At 44.8% G+C, this 22,402-nt stretch overlaps 2 protein-coding genes across 2 annotated transcripts; one reads left to right on the top strand and one right to left on the bottom strand.

The window, feature by feature from the left end:
* The first annotated feature begins 43 nt into the window (after nucleotides 1–43).
* On the top strand, nucleotides 44–16,117 carry kcnq2b (potassium voltage-gated channel, KQT-like subfamily, member 2b). The gene is made up of 19 exons (XM_029502172.1): nucleotides 44–712; nucleotides 1,509–1,659; nucleotides 2,520–2,610; nucleotides 3,128–3,254; nucleotides 4,259–4,434; nucleotides 5,893–6,018; nucleotides 6,576–6,686; nucleotides 6,793–6,888; nucleotides 7,386–7,480; nucleotides 7,558–7,626; nucleotides 8,208–8,237; nucleotides 8,321–8,400; nucleotides 9,182–9,403; nucleotides 10,677–10,724; nucleotides 11,347–11,455; nucleotides 12,779–12,910; nucleotides 12,987–13,107; nucleotides 13,187–13,362; nucleotides 13,806–16,117. Exons 1-19 carry the CDS (start codon nucleotides 580–582, stop codon nucleotides 14,434–14,436), a joined length of 2,724 nt encoding a protein of 907 aa, XP_029358032.1. The 5' UTR covers nucleotides 44–579; the 3' UTR covers nucleotides 14,437–16,117.
* ddx27 (DEAD (Asp-Glu-Ala-Asp) box polypeptide 27) lies at nucleotides 15,994–22,033 on the bottom strand. The gene is made up of 21 exons (XM_029502174.1): nucleotides 21,870–22,033; nucleotides 21,347–21,499; nucleotides 21,002–21,061; nucleotides 20,537–20,750; nucleotides 20,261–20,313; nucleotides 20,091–20,177; nucleotides 19,456–19,561; nucleotides 19,203–19,376; nucleotides 18,972–19,122; nucleotides 18,786–18,885; nucleotides 18,553–18,694; nucleotides 18,316–18,469; nucleotides 18,152–18,233; nucleotides 17,747–17,924; nucleotides 17,493–17,599; nucleotides 17,274–17,370; nucleotides 17,054–17,145; nucleotides 16,779–16,899; nucleotides 16,569–16,668; nucleotides 16,430–16,489; nucleotides 15,994–16,347 (listed from the first exon to the last, which is right to left on the bottom strand). Exons 1-21 carry the CDS (start codon nucleotides 21,951–21,953, stop codon nucleotides 16,329–16,331), a joined length of 2,334 nt encoding a protein of 777 aa, XP_029358034.1. The 5' UTR covers nucleotides 21,954–22,033; the 3' UTR covers nucleotides 15,994–16,328.
* Between the last annotated feature and the right edge of the window lie 369 nt (nucleotides 22,034–22,402).

Raw genomic sequence — 22,402 nt, 5'->3', positions numbered from 1 at the left:
CTCCTCCTCTTCCCCTTCTTCCTCACTTCCTTCTTTCTCCTCCTCTTCCCCTTCTTCCTCACTTCCTTCTTTCTCCTCCTCTTCCTCTTCTTCCTCACTTCCTTCTTTTTCCTCCTCCTCTTCCTCTCCCTCCGTCTTTGTGCCTCCTGCTTTGTTTTACTCCACTTGTCTCTCCTCCGGTTGCCGTGGTTACCACCCTCAGGTCATCCCGTTACCACGGTGATGGGCAGATGAGCTAATAAGCCATCCCGCGCTCACGCACAGATCTTTCTTTTGTGCCTTTATTGTGTTTTATATCTAGCTAATATTTTTTTTTTTAGATAATTTGTGATCAATCAACGTCGCTGACGTCATTCTGTTTCCCTTTTGTGCGGGAAGTCTGTGAGGGAGATAAAAAAAAAAAAAACCTGCTGATCAGCCAATCTGTCACCAGCTTGGCTCTCTGCGGGTCCCGTCCCCCTCCGCACCTCTCCTCCTCTCCGCAGCAGCGATGCTCCCGCCGGGCTTGGCCGGACTCGGTGCTTTGTCTGCGGGCTGGCAGTAGATCGGTAGGTCGGTGCGGGTCCGCGGTTCTCAGTCATGGTGCAGAAATCCCGGAACGGCGGGGTGTTCCCCGGGGCGCAGGCCGACCAGAAGAAGCTGAAGGTCGGCTTCGTGGGTCTGGAGGCCGGAGGGACCGAGTCCAGCAGGGATGGAGCTCTGCTAATATCAGGTACACACACAAACCTGCAGCCTGAAAATGTGTGTGTGTGATGAAGCTTTTTGACAAAGCAGCAGTAAAAAAAAAAAAAAAAGAAAGAAAAAGCTGATATGAATGAATTTGTTAATGTAAATATCAGAGGGATGATCCGGGATGATCCGGGAGGGGTTCAGGCTTTACTGTGATGGATAAAAAAAACAAAAAACAAACACAAACAGACGCATCTTCTCACCAGATCTGCAGGTTTGGACCAACGATGTTAAAGCAGGAGAAAAAGAATTCTTCTAATCAGCTCTTTCATTTCTGAATTTTCTGACACCTTGGAGGTATATAGTATAAAGTTTGGACTCCCATAAATGTGTTCAGGTTTGCACTGTTTTCTAGAAACTGTTAAATCGGTGTGCAGACTGCAGACCTCTAAACGTTTACCGGCTCTGTGAAGCTTTTACTGAACGCACTGTCATGGTGATGGTACCTGTGTTTTTATCCAGTTAGTGAACCAGCTCCTAAGTAAAAAATTATAACATGTCAAGAAAATAAAAGTTCAAATCAAAACACACAAGCCTAAAATTCACCAGCCTTGACATGAACAGAACTGTCTCGTTATTTTTTTTTTCCCAAAACCAAAGATATTCAGCATTGTGTTAAAATTAGACACCTGGGCAGCTAAAGCAGAGGAGTTTTTGTGTACTTAAAACAATGAAACATCCATCAGACACTTCTCACTGATTTCCTGTCAATCAATGAATTGAATAATTGATAAATCTCTGCAGTCCCACAATCAGCCCATTGATTTCTGTGCTCTCAGGTGGGGAGGAGGGAACTCGACGGCAGCGCAGCAGTGTCTCCGGGGGAAAGAAACCGCCGAAACGAAACGCTCTGTACAGACGCCTGCAGAACTTCCTCTACAACGTCCTGGAGAGACCTCGAGGATGGGCCTTCATCTACCACGCCTACGTGTAACTACCTGTCTGCACACTGCTCACTGTCAGGTGCTCCCATCACTCTGAACGACGGAGTGATGGAGCACCTGACACAGCTGAGCCAGCACCGTTCTGTTTCAATACAAACAGAACCAGAACGATCTACGACAGACCTGCTGCATCAGACGGACTCAGCCGGTGGTCCTCATAAACTGACATTAATATCATACTGCAGTGAAGGCCACAATTCATTAGATTAATAAGGTACCCAGTCGTAGAGTAAAATAACATGCATGTGTGCATAACTATACACGTGCGCAATATAACTAAACAAATTATATCAAGGCCAGAAAATTCACAGTATAGATAATGCAAATTCATTTCAACATTTTTTATTATTCTTTCAGAAGCAATAAACACTTGAAATTCAAAGTGTCATACTCAACAGGATTCATTTATTTTCTGCTAGTAACATAAAGAGGAAATAAAAGTAATTCACGTTAAATCCATTTATTCAGCTGAATTGCGAAACGGCCTTCTGTTACTTTTCACGACTATAATCTGGATGAACCATCAGCTCATCATCTGGAAGAAGAATTTAATGCGGAGTATCTGCACCAACATCACATCCCGACCGGCAGATAAAGGTCTAGAGAAAACAATCATCAGTCAAATAAAACAGATAAATGTCACACTGATAACATCAGTGACTTTAATAAATGGACTGGTGTCGGCTGCTCTGGGCTTCAGTTTCCAAGAAGAGCTGAGGATCAATAAGTTAATACAGGCCTGAGATCAGATGTCACGGCCTAGACCCCGGAACACAGACCTGAGATCAGTTTTCATGCACACGGCAGAGTATCAGTGTGTTCACTGTTTAACGTTCTCTGTTGAAGGTTCCTGCTGGTGTTCTCCTGTCTGGTTCTGTCCGTGTTCTCCACCATCAAAGAGTACGAGAAGAGTTCGGAGGACGCTCTTTACATCCTGGTAAAAAAGAAAACACTGACATGTTCATGCTCTCCCTGCAGCTCACGCAGTGAAGGACTGATGAACTAAATAAATCCTGTAAATAGAAATTGTGACGTTTTGGTATTTTTAGCTCTTCTGTCTCCGTGCTTTGATATTTTTACTGCAGGTCTTTGCTTCCTCTTTGTGAGTTTGAAAAAATGCAGGAATTAATCGACTGATCGGTTATATGTGATAAACAGAAATGGAAAAGATGAAGAATATGTTTGCCCTCAGATTTAGATTGTTTATATTCTTCTTATCATTATTTAGTAAGGGACAATGTGCTGGTTGCCCTGTTAGATAACACGTCTTTTTAAGTGACTTCCAGCATTTTCTTTATTTTCTTTATCCACCTGATTTACTCCTCAGGTTTTTTTTTTTCCATGTTATTTAATGTTTGGTGGTTCCAGCTTCTCTCCTTTGATGATTTCCTGCCTTATAATGGTTAGCTGCAAGTGTACTTGGTTGTTAACAGTGTGATGTTGTTGTGTAACAGGAAGTGGTGACCATCGTGGTCTTTGGGGTGGAGTACATGGTGAGGATCTGGGCTGCAGGTTGTTGTTGTCGGTACAGAGGATGGAGAGGACGACTGAAATTTGCCAGAAAACCCTTCTGTGTCATAGGTGAGTCTGATGACTTTAACAACACCTTAACACTCCGTTGAGTCTGATGGCTTTTATAATATATCAATATTCAGGTGAGTCTGATGACTTTAACAACACCTTAACACTCCGTTGAGTCTGATGGCTTTTACAACACATCAATATTCAGGTGAGTCTGATGACTTTAACAACACCTTAACACTCCGTTGAGTCTGATGGCTTTTACAACACATCAATATTCAGGTGAGTCTGATGACTTTAACAACACCTTAACACTCCGTTGAGTCTGATGGCTTTTACAACACATCAATATTCAGGTGAGTCTGATGGCTTTAACAACACAATAATAGTTGAGTGCGATGAATAAATACATACAGTGTCATGTAGAAATCAGACCAGGTTGGTGGAAATGGAAAATTGGAAAATGATTGCCTTTTTTATAATTATTATTAAAACCACTCTTTCCTGACAATCTGTCCTCATTAAGCATTAAACTGGTTTGTCCCATGACTCTGCACCACAGCCCATCTCCCTTCTCACAAACAACACATGGTGCAATATTCATTCTGTTGTTTTCATACAACGCTCGTGTCGTTCTTTCAGCGTGCGGGTGATAAAGGTAAATACTGTCCTGCTTGGCTGCAGCTCTCTGCGTGCTCTCCAAGCAGCCTTCTGTGTTTGTGTTGCCATAAACAAATTTTGTTTTCCTTGCTCAGCTCTTGGCACTGCAGACCTTCGTAGTAAAAGGACCGATGGTCTCTGGTTTTCATGGGAAGCCACCGTTTAGTTTTTTTTTTGGATGAATAAAAGAAAAAGAAAGGTTTTCTGTGCACCTGCCAGATTTTTAAATACACAGTTTCACCGTGGCATTTTTGCCTCGTTTGGCCAAGCTTTGATTCATTTTATTTAGAATTTGTGTGGTTCTAATGTGAAACAATTGGTTTTCCTTTGAGCTGGAGTCTCAGTGTCTTTTTAATGTTGACTGCTGCGTCTTTGCGTCCCTCTCTGTGGCCCGTCTCTTTCAGACATCATGGTGCTGATCGCGTCCATCTCAGTCTTGGCTGCAGGGACTCAGGGAAACGTCTTCGCCACGTCGGCCATCCGGTCTCTTCGGTTCCTTCAGATCCTGAGGATGATCCGGATGGACCGACGAGGAGGGACCTGGAAACTGCTGGGCTCGGTGGTCTACGCCCACAGCAAGGTGAACCTCGTTTTACCTGCCTGTCTGTGTGTCACCTGATGTTTCAACAGTTAGCGGCTGAAATTCTCACGTGTAAACTGACACTTCACCTGCTTTTGTTGTGAAAACATGGATTGGCAGAGAAGTTGAACTAAGACTCCGGGTTCGCTCCAGTTTCATCCATAAAAAAAAAACAGTTATTAATCTTCACCTGCTTTCCGCCTTTGCTGCTCAAACCTTTATGTCCCCTGAGATTAGCTGCTGAGCCGTTTCACCTGATTTCATCAGCTCGTCTGACTCAGAAGGAGAAACTGAGACGCGTTCGAGAAACTCGTCTTCCGTTCAGTTTTTCCAGATGTGATATTTTCACAGAGCGTCGTGTTGATTCAGCGTTTTAGAGCTGCAGCTTGCTGCTGTGACAGAATCAAACATGAAACATGATGTGATGAGGAAGGCTGAGTGTATTTGTGTGCATGTTTTGTGTGTATGTGTGTGCATATATGTGTCAGCAGTATTGGTTTGTTGGTTTCATCTTTCTGACAGCTGATCTTTTTCATTGATCCTGAACTAAATTGATCTGAGTTATCGACCACCTGCCCTCATGTTCCTGATGTCTAAGTTTCAGTCCGCTGTCACATAAAGGTGTGTGCGAGAGGGGAATATCAGCATTTTGTATTTTGATGTGTTGCTGTTGAGCCTTTCCTGACATAATGTATCGTTACTCAGCTGTCTGCCTTTTTGCCAAATCTAATCTCTCTCACCTCACGTCTGGCTTCCTTTTAGTCTAACCTAATGTCTCTCTCTCTTTTATGTCTAACTTAATCTCCCTCTCCTTCAGTCAAACCTAATGTCTCTCTCTCTTTTATGTCTAACTTAATCTCCCTCTCCTTCAGTCAAACCTAATGTCTCTCTGTCTGTCATTCTAACACTTTTACTTTCTTAAAATCTGATGTCTTCCTCTTTCTTTCAGCTCTCGCTTTCTAACATCTAAAGGTTTCTTCATCTAATAAACGGCAGGTGGACCATGAAAGACAGAAACAACAAAAAGAATACAGTTCATCAAGGAAGCTGAGCGTCTTCTTTTTTCTTTTTTTTTTTTTTTGATGCTGCAGATTTGCGTCGGATCAATCAATTTTTTGGTGAAATGAATAATTTGATTGACTGCGATCGATCGGCTGTTATCTGATCAATAGATCCACTGAGGACTCGTTCAGGTTTTTGGTCTGAAGTCTCAGTCTGTCCTGGAGACTCGGTCATATCTGGATATTTTAAATTCAAAGAGTTGTTTTTGTGGTTTATAAAATTAAGAAGATATTCGTCACTCATTGGTTTTTGAAGCCTCCAGTTTGTAATTGAATCGAATGGATTTCAGGGGGACCACAAAATGTCAACAACAATATAATAATGGCATTAGTGAACTCTCCATCTCTCTCTCTCTCTCTCTCAGTTTGACCTGATGTCTCTCGTCCCCCCCTGCAGGAGTTGATCACAGCCTGGTACATCGGCTTCTTATGTCTCATTCTGGCCAGTTTCCTCGTTTATTTGGCAGAAAAAGAAGACAACGAACAGTTTGAGACATACGCCGATGCCCTGTGGTGGGGACTGGTGAGAGCAACACTCAATGACACACAATAATAACACACCCAACAAACAGCTACAGATGTTAGGGGGTCAGGCAGCGTCGTTAACACGACGGAAACGGAGAGGATTTAATCAGCGCTGAGCCCCGTGGCCAGCTGGAACAGGACACATCTGTTTAACATCTGTTGTCAGTGAAGAATACAAGGCTATCACAAACGCACAAATATATATATAAAATAACACTTTCATGTATCTAAAAACCGGTTCCTTAAAAGCAGTTTTGAACTCAATGAGAGAAAACACGTGAACACATTTCACGTTGAGGATTTATTTCATTTTATGGCACACAATGTGCTCAGAGATGAGCTGAACGACGGCTTCTGATGGTGAGAGAGAACCATCCTCAAAAGGTCTATCCTAATAACTGTGACACGAAGAGTAAGACATACAATAGAAACAGTCAAATGTCCTCCTCCTCCTCAGCGAAACAGTTTGGGTTGAGCTGAACTCTCAGGACTCAAGTTCAAACGTTTGTCCGAACACACGGATCTATTTAATCAGAAAAAATCTGTCTCCGTCAGATCACCTTGACGACCATCGGATATGGAGACAAGTTCCCCATCACCTGGAACGGACGTCTGCTGGCGGCGACCTTCACTCTGATCGGAGTTTCATTCTTCGCTCTTCCTGCTGTGAGTCACTTGAGAGATGAGTTCACCTGAGACAGGTGAGAGTCCAGCCGGCCCATCCAGCTCACCTGGTCTCCTGTCACCTGTTCATGTGTGTGTGTGTCTTCAGGGGATCCTGGGTTCTGGATTCGCTCTGAAGGTTCAGGAGCAGCACCGACAGAAACACTTTGAGAAGAGACGAAACCCGGCGGCCGGACTCATACAGGTGAAGCAGCGCTCTGACGTCACGGCCACTCTGCACAGTGATCGGACGGCTGTTTCGGATGAGAGGAAGTAGGCGGAGTTTGAACTTCTCAGATTATAAAGACATCAGAAAAATGAAAGACAGGAAGAGTGTCAGTCACAGCAGGTAAACACAATAAATTCTAAATGAGATCCCAACAGAGATCACAGCCACAATAGAAGCGCTCAGTTGTTTTGTGAGTCTGTCAGATAAAAGATAAAATGTTTTAACGCGCCCTGTTGGGAACGTTACTCAACTTTTTCTGTGTTTTCTAAGTAAGACAATCCAGTTAGTGTTGAAGATTAGAGGAATGAACTTCCGCCTTTCTGATTTTTATTGTCTCTGCTGAGCAGATTTGTTTTTGTGAAGATGAGGAGACATCCTGAACTTTCTTTCATCCATCACTTCAGCATCTCCCGAGCAATGCTTTTTCTTTGTCAACATCATCGTAGCTGTTTGCTCTGTCTGTCTGCCTGCAGGCGGCGTGGAGGGTTTACGCCACGAATCTGAGCCGAACAGATCTGAACTCAACCTGGGATTATTATGAGAGGACTGTCTCTGTCCCCATGTACAGGTGAGACTCACCTGTCCCCCGACAGACAGGAAGTGGCTGTTTATATTAATCACTTCATTTCCTGTTTCTGCCTGCAGGCTGATTCCTCCTCTCAATCAGTTGGATTTGTTGAGGAACCTCAAGAACAAATCAGGACTTTCATTCAGGTGTGAAATGCTCAACGCATCAAGTTGCATGACAAACACCACAAACACAACTGCAACACAAACTGCTGCCACCGCTGCAACGCTAACTGCAAGGTGGCATCATGATGCTAAGACGTTTTTGCCCTCTTTCAGTTACAGTTGAGCCGAGTTGAGTGGTACGTTTGATTCATTGTTATTTTCAGTGATTATTAAGTGTATTGATTTTTAGGTTTCGGACATTTATGACAAAGCACAGATGTCCCCACTGAGATCGATTCGGTTTCCCACGTGACAAACTGAGTTATGACCAATTTCCACCAAATTAAATTTTAATATGTTTTTTATTGTGTTGTGAGCATTTTTATCTGTTTATAATGGACACTGTCAAACTCAGTTTCACATCACTGTGCACCAAATTTGCAGTTAGAGTTACAAAAGTTGATTCTCATTACTGTTTTTCACTTTCCACCAATGAAGGGCATCGTGGTCATGTGATTTATTCAGGACCTTTTTTGTGTGGCAAATGCAATATGCAAAATTTTAAGTGAAAAACCGATACGTGCTCAAATTAAATGTTCCTGTCTCTGTCTCTGCCTGTGCAGGAAAGACGTCCAGCCTGACCCGTCTCCAAGGTCAGCGGGAGAAGAAATAAATAAATAAATAAATCCCAAATGATATCAGGTCCAATTAAACCTACCTGACGTTCTGTTCACAGCCAGAAGGTCAGTCTGAAGGAGCGAGTCTTCTCGTCCCCCCGGAGTTCATCATCCAAGGGGAAAGGGTCTCCTCAGCATGGTGAGTGTGAGAGATTGTTTTTGAATGTTGACCTCAGAGGACAGAAAGGATTTTTGTGTCTCCTGCGACGTGGACGGTGGATCACATCTGGACAATATTCTGAGGAAGTTCTTCGGTTTAGTCCGGTCTAACTTTGGCTTGTTTGGTATGAGGTCCAGGTTTTGGGGCTCCTCACACCGTTTTCTTTGATATTGGTGTGACGATTGTGAGCCTCTCTACAGGGCTGGTCCACCATCTTATCTGATGAAGTCTGCTCTGAAAGATATTGATTCTGACCTGAGGGAGTTTTTCCATCTCTGATGCCACTCACTGGATTAATGCCCTCCCTGTCGAGCACATGGTGTGCCTTCCTTTGCACTATTTCAGCCACAGATCCCTTTCAGAGTGCTACTGCAAAAACATTAGAGGGCTATGAGGATCTAAAAATACTTTCCAGTCTCAGGGTTCATGTTTTTGTCCTCACGTGTAGGTCAGCCTGTGTTGTTCTGTCCCTTAACGTTTTCTTATTTTCTTGACAGTTAAAAACGTTTTGTTCCAGCGGCAGCAGGCCTGAAATCCTTTCACCACGTAATGGTGACCAGCCTGTATGAGTCACCGGTGCATGACTCATGCATTTTCTCAGAAAAGATCATGTTTTATCATTACTATCATTACTTTCATCTATGGGAGCACAATGGTTGGCTCTTCAGTTATTGAACTGACTGACATCAACCAGGATTATAAACCAGTGTGATATCCGATCCTTGACGTCCATCTTTCCTTCCCCACCTCTCGTCTTCAGTGGTCCCGACAGTTGGCTCCGGTGTGAGTCCAGGACCTGGGGCGGCTCCTGGTGTTCCTGGAGGTCCAGGGGGAGTCCAGGCGCTGCGACGTTCACCCAGCATGGAGCCAAATCTGGAGGAGAGTCCCAGCAAGGTTCCAAAGAGCTGGAGTTTTGGAGAACGTAGCAGAGCCCGACAGGCCTTCAGGATCAGAGGCGCTGCGTCCCGCCAAAACTCTGAAGGTAACTCAAAGACATTCAGCTCTTCCACGACGGCAAACCAGCTCTGTCTGTCTCAAAAAGTCATTTTCATTCAACTGCCTGAACGCCAAAAAAGGGGCGGGGTGGCCGTCTGCTCAAGGTGCTGTGGTTGTTTAGTGGATCGTGCTTTTGTTCATCACGTTCAGTATGTGGAAAATTAGGAGATACTAACACCACATAAATAAACATATATACCACAAACACACAAAGATAATTTCTGTTTTATCCATATTACGTTCAGGAACTTTGCTGAGTAACACTTTTTTATAGAGGGGCCACTGAGCTCAGACACACGGGACACATAACGGAGAAAGCAGTTTGCTGAAAAAATAAAAACCTTTTACGACCTCAGTGTTAGTCATTAAACAAGAGGAACAGATTTAATGTTTATTTTAAGAGAGAGGAGGAGGTAAGGAGGCAGGAAAGGACAGGAGCAGAGGAGAAAACAGACCAACTCTCATTATCTTGGACAGCTGGTTTATACTGGACCTGACCGGCCTGCACTGATTGGTTCATCAAAGATCTGGCTGGTTTATAAGGAAGAAGGTTGTTGGTTTGGTTCCCGGCCTGAGGCCTTTCTGTGTGGAGTCTCCATGTTTCCTCTGGGTACTTCGATTTCCTCCCTCCGTCCAAAGACATCATGTTTGGGTTCACTGGTGACTCTAAATTGTTCGTTGGTCTCTGTCTGTCTCTGTGTGTGTTGGCCCTGTGATGGACTGGCGGCCCGTCCAGGGTGACCCCGCCTCTCGCCCAATAAGCGGTAGAAGATGACTGAATGGTTTTAACTGGATCTTCACGATTCAAAGCAGATCTCACTGCTTTGTATCAAATCCAGCTGACTTATGAAGGATTAAACCGGTTAACTCGGTATCTGACTGGTTTAACCTGGATGAGTTTATACAGCGAGCTAACTATTGGCGGTTTAAACTGGACCTGGCTGGTTTATACAAGTTTTCACTCATTGCTATTTCAATTTTGTCTCGACATTCAACAAGTTCATCTCACACATTTCTGCTATTGTGGTAGAAAATCAAAATTGTTCTAAGCTAGGCCAACTGATGTGTATTTGTACACCGAAACTGGGGATTTAATGGATGTCGGAGCGTTTCTTTAAATCGTGAAAGGCCTCCGTACCCGACAGGTGTTTGTGCTTTGTTGGTGATGATGGTGGTGGTGGTGATGATGATGATGATGATGATGATGATGATGGTGGTGGTGGTGATGAGTTCTCTGTCTCCTCTGTCTCCTCCTGTAGTGCTGATAGAGATGCAGGATGAAGAGTTCAGACAGAAGAACTCCCCAGGTCAGCATACACACAACAACAACACACTCACACACACAGACACACACAAACACACCTCGGGCTCGTTGTCCTGTTTGGGATGAGCGTCAGGTCAGTGAAGCGTCTTCCTTCATTGAAACCAGGTTCAATGAAAAACATGTTCTGCTCCGTTTGTTTAATATAAATAATTTACAGCTGAATTCTGATCCGATATAAATATCAGTTCTGATTTTAAAGGATCTCAGTGCCGTGTGCGGCTCCCTTGAGGAAATGCTGAGAGGACAGATGGGACGTTTTGGTGTCAGTAACTGGAGCTTGTTCTTTACTCATCATGAGTTGACCTGGTTGGCGATGACGTGTCAAATCCTTCGTTTGTGCTCGTCTTCTGTTTGGGCTCTACATGCTGCTTTTGGGGCAAATCCTACAAAACCTCAACCTCTGTTGCAACATTGGGCCAGTTTCTTCATGTGGAGCGTTTTCCTCAATAAAATACACATATAGGATGTGAAGTAATGATCCGCTGCAAGAGAGCTGGCTAAACTGGACTTAACGGGAAGATTTCATCAGTGCTGCAGCATCAGATGCTCCACCTGCGATGATGATGATGATGATGATGATGATGATGTGGTTGATGTGGTTTCAGATGCCAGCCTGCCAGGGGAAGACATGGCCGACGACAACAAGAGCTGTCACTGTGAGTTTGTCCCTCAGGATCTGACCCCAGGGATAAAGGTCACCATCAGGGCCATCTGGTACGAACTGTTTATTCTTAATTTAATCAGAAAATCATTTTATTTTATCGGTTTATCTGCTCATCATTCATCGCTTAGCTCACCTTTATTTGCTGGTTACTATGCACTGAATCATTCTGCTTTTTATTCACATTATTTTTTTTGTTTTTTTTGTTTTTTTATTTATTTGTGCTCACCCCAGGGTCAAAGGTCATCATCAGCTCTTGGGTAAGCCCAGTTAGTCTGACCTCCAGTTAGCTTCACTGTTTTCTGTTCTGCCACTATAGCTCCTCTGTTGTGCTGTTTTTTTATACTTACTGTTTATTTCTTTAACCTTCCTGGTGATGTTGGTGTTGGAGTCCATAGCTCTTCCCCTGTCGAGTATTTGAAGTAGAATTTTTAGATCTCCCGACAGTCCTGCTGTCCAGTTCAATAAAGTCAGTCTCCACAGTCTGGCATCAGAACCAGATTCTGGATTTGAACTGCAGCAGCTTCTCCAAACCAAACACTGTGCACAGTACTCATATCCTGGTTTTGGTTTGCGGCTTTAGTTCCACCTGTCCTGGTCCAGGTCCAGGATAAGTCACTAAGATGTGGACTAATGGAGGGGTCCGATGTCAGCACTTTATATCTGATGAGAAACTTGATTTGGTACCTAATTGGACCAATGTAGACAAAGTCTGTTCCCGTCTGGTTAGCTGAATTTGACTGATTGAGATGAAATCTGAAAGGCTAAATAATCATGTTTGATATCTCTAAATGACCTCCTGACCTCCAGCTCCCATCTGTCTGTGGGCTCAGCACACACTCCCCTTCAGCGTTTTTTCACCAGCTGCTGGTGTGGTTTGTCTTTGTTTGGGTCCAAGAGCACCTAACCGTGGTTGTCACTGGTGGATCAGCAGGGATGTTTACCTTTTTAAGTCCAGTGATTCTGGATGGTCTGCCGCTTTTTACTCACTTCTGAGCTTCATGCTCCTCCTGAAACAGTGATTCCTTCATCTTTGTCCCAAAATTCAGTAAGGTACGAATTTCGACCTCCAGCTCCTCCGTGATGTTTAGAGGCCCGATTGGATAGATAATCCTGCCAGTATGTTCTGGTTTATGGCTCTTAGTGTCTTCCCTCGTGATAGTCCACAAACACCAGACGCCTCAGTCTGAGGACTTTGTGGGTCTGATTGGAATCTGGTCTCAGAGCCGACACACAAACCCGGACCCTCCATTAGAGGACTCTAACATGCTGAGAGTCTAGTCCAGACCTAATGGAGACCACATCGAGGCCTGTCCTTCCAGCCAATCAGTGGGTCGGTGTCAGCTGACTTCCTGTTTTCTCTCTCTCTCTCTCAGCATCATGCGTTTCATGGTGTCTAAGAGGAAGTTTAAGGAGAGCCTTCGTCCCTATGACGTCATGGATGTGATCGAACAGTACTCAGCGGGACACCTGGACATGCTCGCCCGCATCAAGAACCTCCAGTCAAGGTAAGGCTCCCGACCTCTGACCCCTGACCTCTCACCAGCCACCTCTTTACCATCACAAATTTTTTGTGACTGGCAGAGTGGACCAGATAGTCGGCAGAGGAACGCCAATTACAGACAAAGACCGACCCAAAGCAGCGAGCGAGGAGCTTCCTGAGGACCCGAGCATGATGGGAAGGCTGGGGAAGGTGGAGAAGCAGGTAACTGAGAGCAACCAGTTTGTTTAACATACTCCCAGCAGAGCAAATGCTGAGAGCCCTCCATCTGTCGTGTCCCCAGGTCCTGTCTATGGAGAGAAAGCTGGACTTCCTGGTCAACATCTACATCCAGAGAATGGGAATACCTCAGGCTGAGACGGACGCCTACTTCGGATCCAAGGAGCCAGACCCAGCCCCGCCCTACCACAGCCCGGTGGACCAGCTGGAGAAGAGCCAGTCCATCAATAAAATCCAGCCGTCAGTCTCTCACTTGGAAACCACATTCACACTGTCAGACCAGTAACACAACAGAACAAGGAGCAAACGACCGATGGACCTGAGCCACAAACATCAGTGGCATTATAATGTTAATCTTTTTATCTAAATTTAAAATAACTCCAAACTCCAGACATAGTTTTTGCAGTGGAAACCAACATTGTTTTATACTTTTGGGAGCGTTCCTTTAAAAGCTTTGGGTCGCTGTCTTGAGGTTGAAAGAGTTTGTCTGGTGGAAGTAACAGTCGTGTCCAACCGGCCGGACTTGTTTATGTTAACTTTCATTGCTGCAGAAAAGAAGGACTTTTCCTGTTTTTACTCACCTGAGCCTTTTTGTTTCTCTCTGCAGTTCACGTTTGTACAATTTTAAGGTTTTTCACTTGACTTGTGTTGATGTTGTTAACACATTTGCTCACGTTGTGCAGGGGGAGCGGCGACAATGCAGAGAGGACCCGTTTCATGACGAAGATGGTTCGCTCCAGCAGCTCCACGGGACACCGGAACTGCACCGCCCCCACCTGCCCCCCCTCCACCTCCTGGCAGCCTATCAGCTCCCAGCTCCACCAGCAGGCGCCACCCCATCCTCAGCGTAGCCATGGTAACAGCCCAAGCCCAGTGGGAGACGGGTCACTGGTTCGACTCCCGCCTCCTCCAGCGGGGGAGAGACACGGCGGGAACCGTTCGAGCCGCCACAGCACCGGAGAGCGAGGGGGGGCTGAGAGACAGGAGAGGGGAGGAGGCGGGACCAACGGTGCTGGGGAAGGAGGGGAGGAGGTGAAGCTGGACAGCGACACCTCCATCTCCATCCCATCAGTGGACCACGAGGAGCTGGAGCGTTCCTTCAGCGGCTTCTCCATCTCCCAGTCCAGAGAGAACCTGGACTTCCTCAACAACTCCTTCTACTCCTCAACCAACCTGGACGAGCACCGAGGAGGAGCTGGCACCGCCCGCCTCGCCTCCATCCGGCCTTACATTGCTGAGGGCGAGTCAGACTCCGACTCGGAGCTCTGCGCCCCGTCACCGGTCCAGGACCGGGCCTGGACCGGAACTAAGTAGAGCTGAAGCAAAAACGGAGCAGAACCAGCAGAACCTTAAAATAATTAAAATGTGAAAGAAAACTGTGAAAAGAGATCAAGTTAACGGACGGAGTCAGAAACTTAACAACACCAGCTGGACGTTCAGAGAGAAGCATCATGGGAACAGGGTTTGTCCTCGCTGTCACTGATTGGCTGGCTGAAGGGACATGCTCGCACCTAATTGGCTAAGCGCTGCAACACGCTTGCACCTGGTTGGATTAGTATTATATTTATTATCAGCAGCTTATTGTTGCATTTTGTCATCACCTTTAAGGAAAACCTTAACACAGCTGACGGACGCATCGTCATGGCAACAGACACAACTTTTGCTGCTGTTGTTGTCTCTTTCTCGTACGGAGGGATTGTTTTGTTTATTCTGCTCCCTAAAGGCAGAGAGGAGTAACTACAGAACCGTGTTCAGGCGGGATCTTTATTTAATGTGAATTAATTCAATTATTTTACTCCAGAAATCACAAGCTCAAAGCCAAACAGGATTTATAATCTTCACTCACTGAATAACCTTCACGTACACATTTTATTAGTGTGCACTAATATTGCACTGACTTTACTCAAAGACATAATTTTTCACCTGATATTTTTTTGTGTGCATCTGATTGTCAATGATGGCTGCTTACATGCTAACAGACGAAGGCTAACACCAACAGGTTGTTACGTTTTTTTTTTTTTAAGTTGATCCAAGGAAATGACCATAAAATTGTCACCTGACAGTCCTGACCTGCTGCTTAGTTATTGGCTGCTAAGCTGTGATTGGACGTTCGCTCTTCAGGGGGAGGGGTTTAATAAACTGTCAGGTAAGGCTCAATGCAGCTGTCATTCACGATATCAACATGTGCATAAATATAATGTAATCAATATTAATTCTCCTATAAGTAATATTCCTTATTAATCCCAGCTCATTAAATAACAGCAACAGGAACGTAAACATATTACTGATGGTAAAATATTTGATTTGTCAGGACAATCAGTCACTGTAAGAAACCAAAATAAGTCTGTTTTACTGCCTGAGCTCTGAACAGGAGCTCACTGTGTCTTACCAGCAATGGGGATAATGGGGACGCCCACTGAGTTTTACAGCTAACAACTTTGAGTCTGGAGGTTTTGGTCAGTGGACAGACCGTTTGAACATTTGCGATCAGATAAACGATCAATCAGTTCTTTGATTGGATGGAAGTGACTCAATATTCAGTGATCTGCTCATTAATTAACAAGCCTGAATGAGGAAACCTCATTTATTGTTTCCATCCTGCTGTTTTAGTATTTGTAGTATAGTTTGTTGTTTTTTTATGACTTTTGTGATCTGACTGTTTTGTCATCTGTCAGTCAGCTGACCGTCAACCTGTGTCCAAATATTTAAACCAGTTCCAGATTAATTTCAGACAATGTAGATCTTTGTTCAAACAACCAGATAATGTTTAAATCTTATCACGCATGGAATTTATTATTGGTTACCTCCTGCGATCAGTTCAGATTAAAACTCATTCAACATCCTTTAGATGAGTTCTGGAGAAAAAGCGGTACAAATAAAACTTTGAGTTAGTATTGTTTCTGCAGCCGAGACGGTAAAACACAAACTATCTTTGTACAGAACGTTGCCTGTTTGATTGTATTTAAAAATGAATAAACCTTTAACCACAAAAACATGATGTGACCTGAACTTTCTCTCTCCTTCTGTGCTCTGTGAAAACTAAAGCATTACCGTGATTTGCGAGGAAACTGGAATTAATTTTTTTTTTAACTGTAACTTTATTTAGAAGTTCTTCAATGAATAAAACTGGAAAAGATTTACACTTAACACAAAGACAGAAGGTGAAAAATTCAGAGAGCTGCTGCTCCACTTGGTCATATCGGCCATCACTTCTTCTTTTTGAACCTGACGGAGACAACAGAGCGTCAGCCACCCTGACTTCACCCTCTCCGTCATGTGGTGGAGAAGTGAAAGACGTGAAACTCACCTGGAGCCACCGTTACGCTTCCTGTCCATACCAAGCCGCTTCCTGTCAGCGAAGGAAGGTCTGGAATGAAACAGACAGGTGAGACGGATGTCGGGGCAGACAGGTGTGCAGACAGATGTGCACTGACAGACAGTCTTACCCTGCTCTGTAGTGTTTCAGAGCCTTACTGCTGGTGTTCGTCAGCTCTTTGTCAAACACAGATTTCTTGCCTCCTTTTCCTGCTGCTTTCTGGTTGGCTGCTACAGAGAGAAACGGGTGCATTCAGACGGTGTAGCTTGTAGGTTTTATCAGTACAAAAAGTATGTTTAAAGAAACTATTTATGTCTGGATGTTCATTCATCCATCCAACCTTTCGTCAGCATCTCATCCTCGGGCATTGCTCTCGCTCTCTTTGGCCGTCGCTCTCTCTTGGCTGCACGTTCAGCAAACATCTGAGCCTTTAGGATCTCAAACTGAGAGCGCTCTTCAGCCTGATGGAGATAAAGACAGATTGAAAATTATGAGACACTGATGTCTCAGTTCAATTTGATCGACAGAAATCAAACATTACCGTGAATTCTCACTGTTCACTGGAATTAAACTGAACTCAGTCATTTGTGAAAACACTATTCAGCCTGTTATTACCGTCAGATCCTTCTTCTTGCTGTCCTTCAGGAACTTTGCTCTCTTCTTCTTCCCTCTAAGAGCGAGATCAAACTCCTGCAGAGCCTTCGACACTGAGAGGAGGAGCAGGAATTCAAATACTAGTCGGTACTAATGAGTGCATTTAGAGGAAACTGCAGAAAACTGTAAGTGGAGATTGAAGCAGTGCAGCAGATTTGAAAACTAGCATGTTAATACTCACTGCGACTCTGTTTTCTCTCTTGTTGAGTTTGAAACCAAACTCTCTGTGATTCACTTGAAGAGGCGGAGCCAGTGAGACGCTTCTGAGCCACGCTCAACTGCACACACGAGTTTTAATACATTTTTATAACAATGACCGTCTGCTGAAGTGTAACCTGATTTGAACTCATGTTAAACATGACTGATTGGACAGTGCTGGTGCTGAGCTGTTCAGGTGTACCTTGGCCTCAGATGCAGCCAACTCTCTCTCCTCTCTCTCCAGCTTCACTACAGCGTCAACGTCTTTCTCCAGTTTGGTGATCAGGTCTCTGAACTTCAGGATGACCTCTGAGTCACACAAAGGGAGGAACATTTAGTCTCATCACAGGTGTGGCAAACCTTTTACTCACCATCATTTCCTGCTGCTCAGAGCTCAACTCTCCCAGACTTCCTGATCTATTCAGCCTTGTCTAGCTGTCTCTCAGGTGTGCGTACCTGGCGGCAGGACTCGAGCCTTCACGCTGCTCTTGGCAGACTTCACCACCTCCTTCAGCATCTTCCTCTCAGACTCTCCAACCAGAGACACGGATCGTCCTGAACGACCGGCTCTCGCTGTCCGGCCGACACGGTGGACGTAGTGTTTGATCGTTGATGGCATGGTGAAGTTTATCACCTGAGAGACAGAGACGTGTCTTCAGGTAGTGTTGGAGGAGGAGCCAGAAAAGAGGCAGGGTTTGTCCAAGTTCAAATTCAACATACAACTACAGCGATCTTAGCAACATGAATAACAGCTGAGTGAGGAGGAACATTTTCCAGTAGACTTCAGTACAATCTGACTTCTTTTTTTTTATCCCCCAACCAGTGGTCATCACCTAGCACCCCCAGAATCTATACTCTCACTGTTTTGACTCCATCGATGTCCAAACCTCTGGCAGCTACATCTGTCGCAACCAAGATGTCGATCTGGTCGTCTTTGAAACGCCTGAGAAGAAAAGACAATCTGCGTAAATTCATACAAATACAAACAGACGGTTCTGGCTTCAGCTTCTGGTCTGTGTGTGTACCTGAGGTTCTCCAGTCTCTGGTTCTGGCTCAGTTCTCCATGCAGTTCCCCGACCTTCAGTCCCATCAGCCCCAGCAGGATGTGCAGCCTGTGAGCCTGTTTCCTCGTCTGAGTGAACACCATAACGTGATCCTGGAACGTTCGAGTCAGCAGAGCTGCAACCAAACACAGCAGTCAGTCGGGACTCTGCAGGAGTACCGCAGTTCTGCAGGAGTACTGGAGGAGCATTTTCACCCACCAGCCACCACGGCCTCCCTGTCTCCCTCTCTGTTTGCTCGGATTCTGACAAACTCTTGCCGCAGGAACGGAGCGACGTCAGTGTTGCTGTTCACGAAGATCCTGATCGGCTGCTTCAACGACACCGCTGCCAGGTCCTTCACCTGGAGTCAGAGGTCATGTGACAACACGGGTCATATGACAAACACTAACACACCTGGATACACGTGACGTCATGCTGGTACGAGCTTTTACCTCGTCTGTCATGGTGGCGGAGAACAACATGGTCTGTCTGTTGTAGGAACACAACCTGATGATCTCCTTCATCTGTTCCTCAAAATACTCGTCCAACATCCTGACAGATAAGAAAGACAAGGTGAGTCTTTGTTTCCCAGAGTTTAGGCCTCAGCTGCCCCCTCACCTGCAGGTGTTACTGTTTACCTGTCGGCCTCGTCCAGAATCAGGATCTCGATGTGTGTGAGCTCAAAACTTGGTGTGTTGTGGAGGTGATCAATCAACCGACCAGGCGTGGCGATAAGGACATCTGGCCCCGCCCTCAAAGCTGCTTCCTGAGACTTCAGGTCCAACCCACCTGGAGACGGGCCCAGACAGAATCAGACTGAGAACAGAATTCAGAGTCGGAGCAGGCCAGTAATCAGTGATCTGACGCACCGACAGCCAGGCAGGTTGTGATGGAGGTGAACTGGGCGAGTTGACGGGCCACGGAGTGAACCTGGATCCCCAACTCTCTGGTAGGAACGAGAACCAAGACCCGGGTCACCTGGGACGTCCTTGGTTTATAAACCAAACGCTCCAACACCGGCAGCATGAAGGCTGCTGTCTTCCCTGAGGAGAGGAGAGGAATTCTTTATTTTTAAACATCTGTTCTCGGGATGATGAACTGGTCCCAGGACACGAAGGCTACCTGTCCCAGTAGCAGCACATGCACAGAGGTCTTTGCCCAGCAAGCCGACAGGAACACAGGCCTTCTGGATGGGTGTTGGCTGCTTGAAGCCCAGAGCTGTGATGGCCTGCAGAAACACAACACGAGGTCACTGAGGGTCACTGAGGGTCCTCATGGTGGTTTACAGTTTAGAACTCCAGTCAGATTTCAAACAATTTAACAGACACTGAAAACCCCAATGATTATTAAATATTAATTAAAAAGCATAACTTAAAGAGGTCACCAGTAGACTCCATTGTGTTACACAGTCCAGTCAGTTTTTGACAAACTTCAGAGACCACGTTTACAATGGTCAGGGGTTACACCATTCAGAACTCCACTTATTTTTCTACTGATTTAAGCGACATAATTTAAAATGATCAGTAAGTTGTTCCATTGTATTACGCCATTCAAAACCTCAGTCATTTTTCTAGCCATTTAAGAGACATAAGTTAGCATAACAAACAGATCACGGAGCGTCTTCATCGTGAGCCACCGTTCAGAACTCAAATTAGTTTTCTACCAATTGAAAAGACACTTTTTGAGAGATTCGTTTCATCTCAACTTTCAGAACTGGAGTCATTTTTCCACGGATGTAAGAGAAGCAGAGGTTTTACCTTGAGAATGGGTCTGGAAAGGTTCATGTCGTCAAAGGTCAGCTTCTCGTCGTACTGAGATGCATCTCCATAGAACGCCTCTGCGGGCTGAACACAAACACCCCGTTACCACGGTAACCAGACTGTACGCCATTTACAAAACTTCGCCATTGGCAGTTCTTTATCCTTACCTCCTCTTCCGCCTTCCTTTTCTTCCCACGTTTTTCTTTTTCTCTGAGCACATCTGCCAGGAAACAGGAAGTCAACAACAAAAGTAAAACACAGGACTTTGATCACATTTTGAATATTTTAATATTTTTCAACATTCTGCTCAGAGCTGCAGTTTGCTTCTTTGGGATGGATTAAAAATTTGAGACATTTAAAAGTTCATTTATTGAAGTTGTTGCATTAGCCTCTGGAAGGAAAATTTTGCAAACATTCAAAATAAAAGCCTCTTCTAAACTCACCTGATTTGGTAAGAACTTCCTCATCACTCGAGTTAAACTCATCTACATCCTCCTCCTCCTCCTCATCATCATCATCATCATCATCATCATCTTCATCCTCCTCATCAAGTTCTTCTGCTGTAGGTTTCACATCCTTCTCTTCATCATCACCATCCTCCTCCTCCTGGTTGTTCCCTGCAGTACCTTCTGCAGCGTCACTCTGTCCTGATTTCTCCTGTAGATGAAAACAGACTCCACCTTAGACACAAGAAAGTTAAACTGTTGGAAAGTTGAGCCTGGCTCTGATTGGCTAAAACTTGGCCGGCTTCAGGCAAAAAGAAAGGTGACTGATTATGGTAAGAAAGTTACGGGACTCTAATCAGATGCTTGGCTGGGACGAGTCTCTGTCCATCCTCAGGCAGGAAAAAAATATTTAAAATAATCAACAAGGAAGGAAATGATGTTGCACCGATCCAGAGGACTCACCTCAGCTTTCCTCTTCTTCCTGATTTTCTCTATTTTCTGGTCCAGAGTCGTCACAACTCTCTGAAAACACAGAACGCTGTTGTTATACAACCCAGCTGTTATCAAAGTGGGGTGCAAAGACCTGCAAGGTTCCTTCAGGGTTCTTGGGGGTCCCGCCAAAAAAGGGCATCTCCGTCCAGTAACACAACTGCAGCAAAAGTCTTACCATGAGGGGGTCATTTGTGTAATTTGCATTAGAAAACCAAAATCCAGAAGGTAGAGAATCCAAATGCAGCAGAAGAACATTACAGAACCAAAACACAGCTCAGGAACGTCAGAGGAGGAAAGAAGTGCTGCAGGTTCTACCTTTTTCTTGAGCTGTTTCATGACGTCAGCCATGATCCAGTCGTCGCCATCGTCCAGGCTGTCTCTCTCTCCAAACTGAAAATCGAAGTTGAAGTCTTTTGAGCCAGAACTCGACTTCAGCTTCTTCTTCCTGTTCAGGATGATGGGCTTCTCCTGAAACACACAACAACAACAAACACATGCTCAGTCAATACACAATAACACGCTTTACACTCAAAAATCAGTCATCTCTGACTGTTCAGTTTTTATTTATCTCATCTTTTCCAGACAATTCATATCATAATAATTTTAAATATATAGATATCACAAAACTTAACTCTCATCAGTATATTTACGTTTTTATTCAACTGTCCAAATGTTTATTTAACGTTATTTATTTTGAGTTTTAGTTGGACATACGGTTCCATTTGTTTTTATTTATTTGTCAATCGGCGGTAAATCCGTTGTTTTCCAGCCGGAGTCTGGTCCACATCCTCCGGCCTTTAGCGGGTCCAGATCCAGCTGAGCGGCCGGACCAACTCACCTCCTGGTCGGACTCGCTGTCGGGCTCCTCCGGACTCTGGTCCTCGTCCTGGATCGTCCCGATCAGACCCAGTTGTTCCAACATGGCGGACTGTGGACCGGGACTGTCTGAGCCGGGTCCGGCTCCGTTGTCTGCAGGTTCTACACAGTTTGCCTACACACGTGTGTGTTGACGGAAACAGGAAGTACGTAAGCGCACTTCCGGTTCGAAGAGCTTCTTCTTCTTTGGTGTTTTTAGGTAGCTGCTCTCCAAAAAAATGTTTTACCGCCTTCAGTAGTTTTATTTTGTTTATTTTTTATTTTTTAACCAGACATTCTTAAAAAACAAAACAAAACAAACAGACAAGAAAGAACGATCGTGTTTCGTTTTTTGTCAAATACACAGTGAAAGTTTGGTTCGCTTTATTTCTTTTTCTTTCTTTCGACGAACATTTGCAGCTAATGAAATATTAATGTGATGAATTGGCTGAGAACACATGATGTTGACGAGGTCCTCACAAATGCCTGAAAACTGTCTGAAATGTGTTTTTAATT

Source organism: Echeneis naucrates, chromosome 5 (genome assembly GCF_900963305.1).
Source record: "Echeneis naucrates chromosome 5, fEcheNa1.1, whole genome shotgun sequence".
In the NCBI taxonomy this organism is placed as follows: domain Eukaryota; kingdom Metazoa; phylum Chordata; class Actinopteri; order Carangiformes; family Echeneidae; genus Echeneis; species Echeneis naucrates.
This window is presented reverse-complemented; position numbering and strand designations above follow the sequence as displayed.

Excerpts from the sequence above, each read along its gene's own strand:
- kcnq2b (XM_029502172.1), top strand. The coding sequence starts at position 580 with ATGGTGCAGAAATCCCGGAACGGCGGGGTGTTCCCCGGGGCGCAGGCC. Across the intron at positions 6,889-7,385 it reads CGGCGGCCGGACTCATACAG|GCGGCGTGGAGGGTTTACGC; the intron begins GTGAAGCAGCGC and ends GTCTGCCTGCAG. Across the intron at positions 9,404-10,676 it reads GTCCCGCCAAAACTCTGAAG|TGCTGATAGAGATGCAGGAT; the intron begins GTAACTCAAAGA and ends CTCCTCCTGTAG.
- ddx27 (XM_029502174.1), bottom strand. The coding sequence starts at position 21,953 with ATGTTGGAACAACTGGGTCTGATCGGGACGATCCAGGACGAGGACCAG. Across the intron at positions 20,751-21,001 it reads GGAAGAAGAGGAAAGCTGAG|GAGAAATCAGGACAGAGTGA; the intron begins GTGAGTCCTCTG and ends TTTCATCTACAG. Across the intron at positions 17,146-17,273 it reads AGAGAGAAAACAGAGTCGCA|TGTCGAAGGCTCTGCAGGAG; the intron begins GTGAGTATTAAC and ends TCCTCCTCTCAG.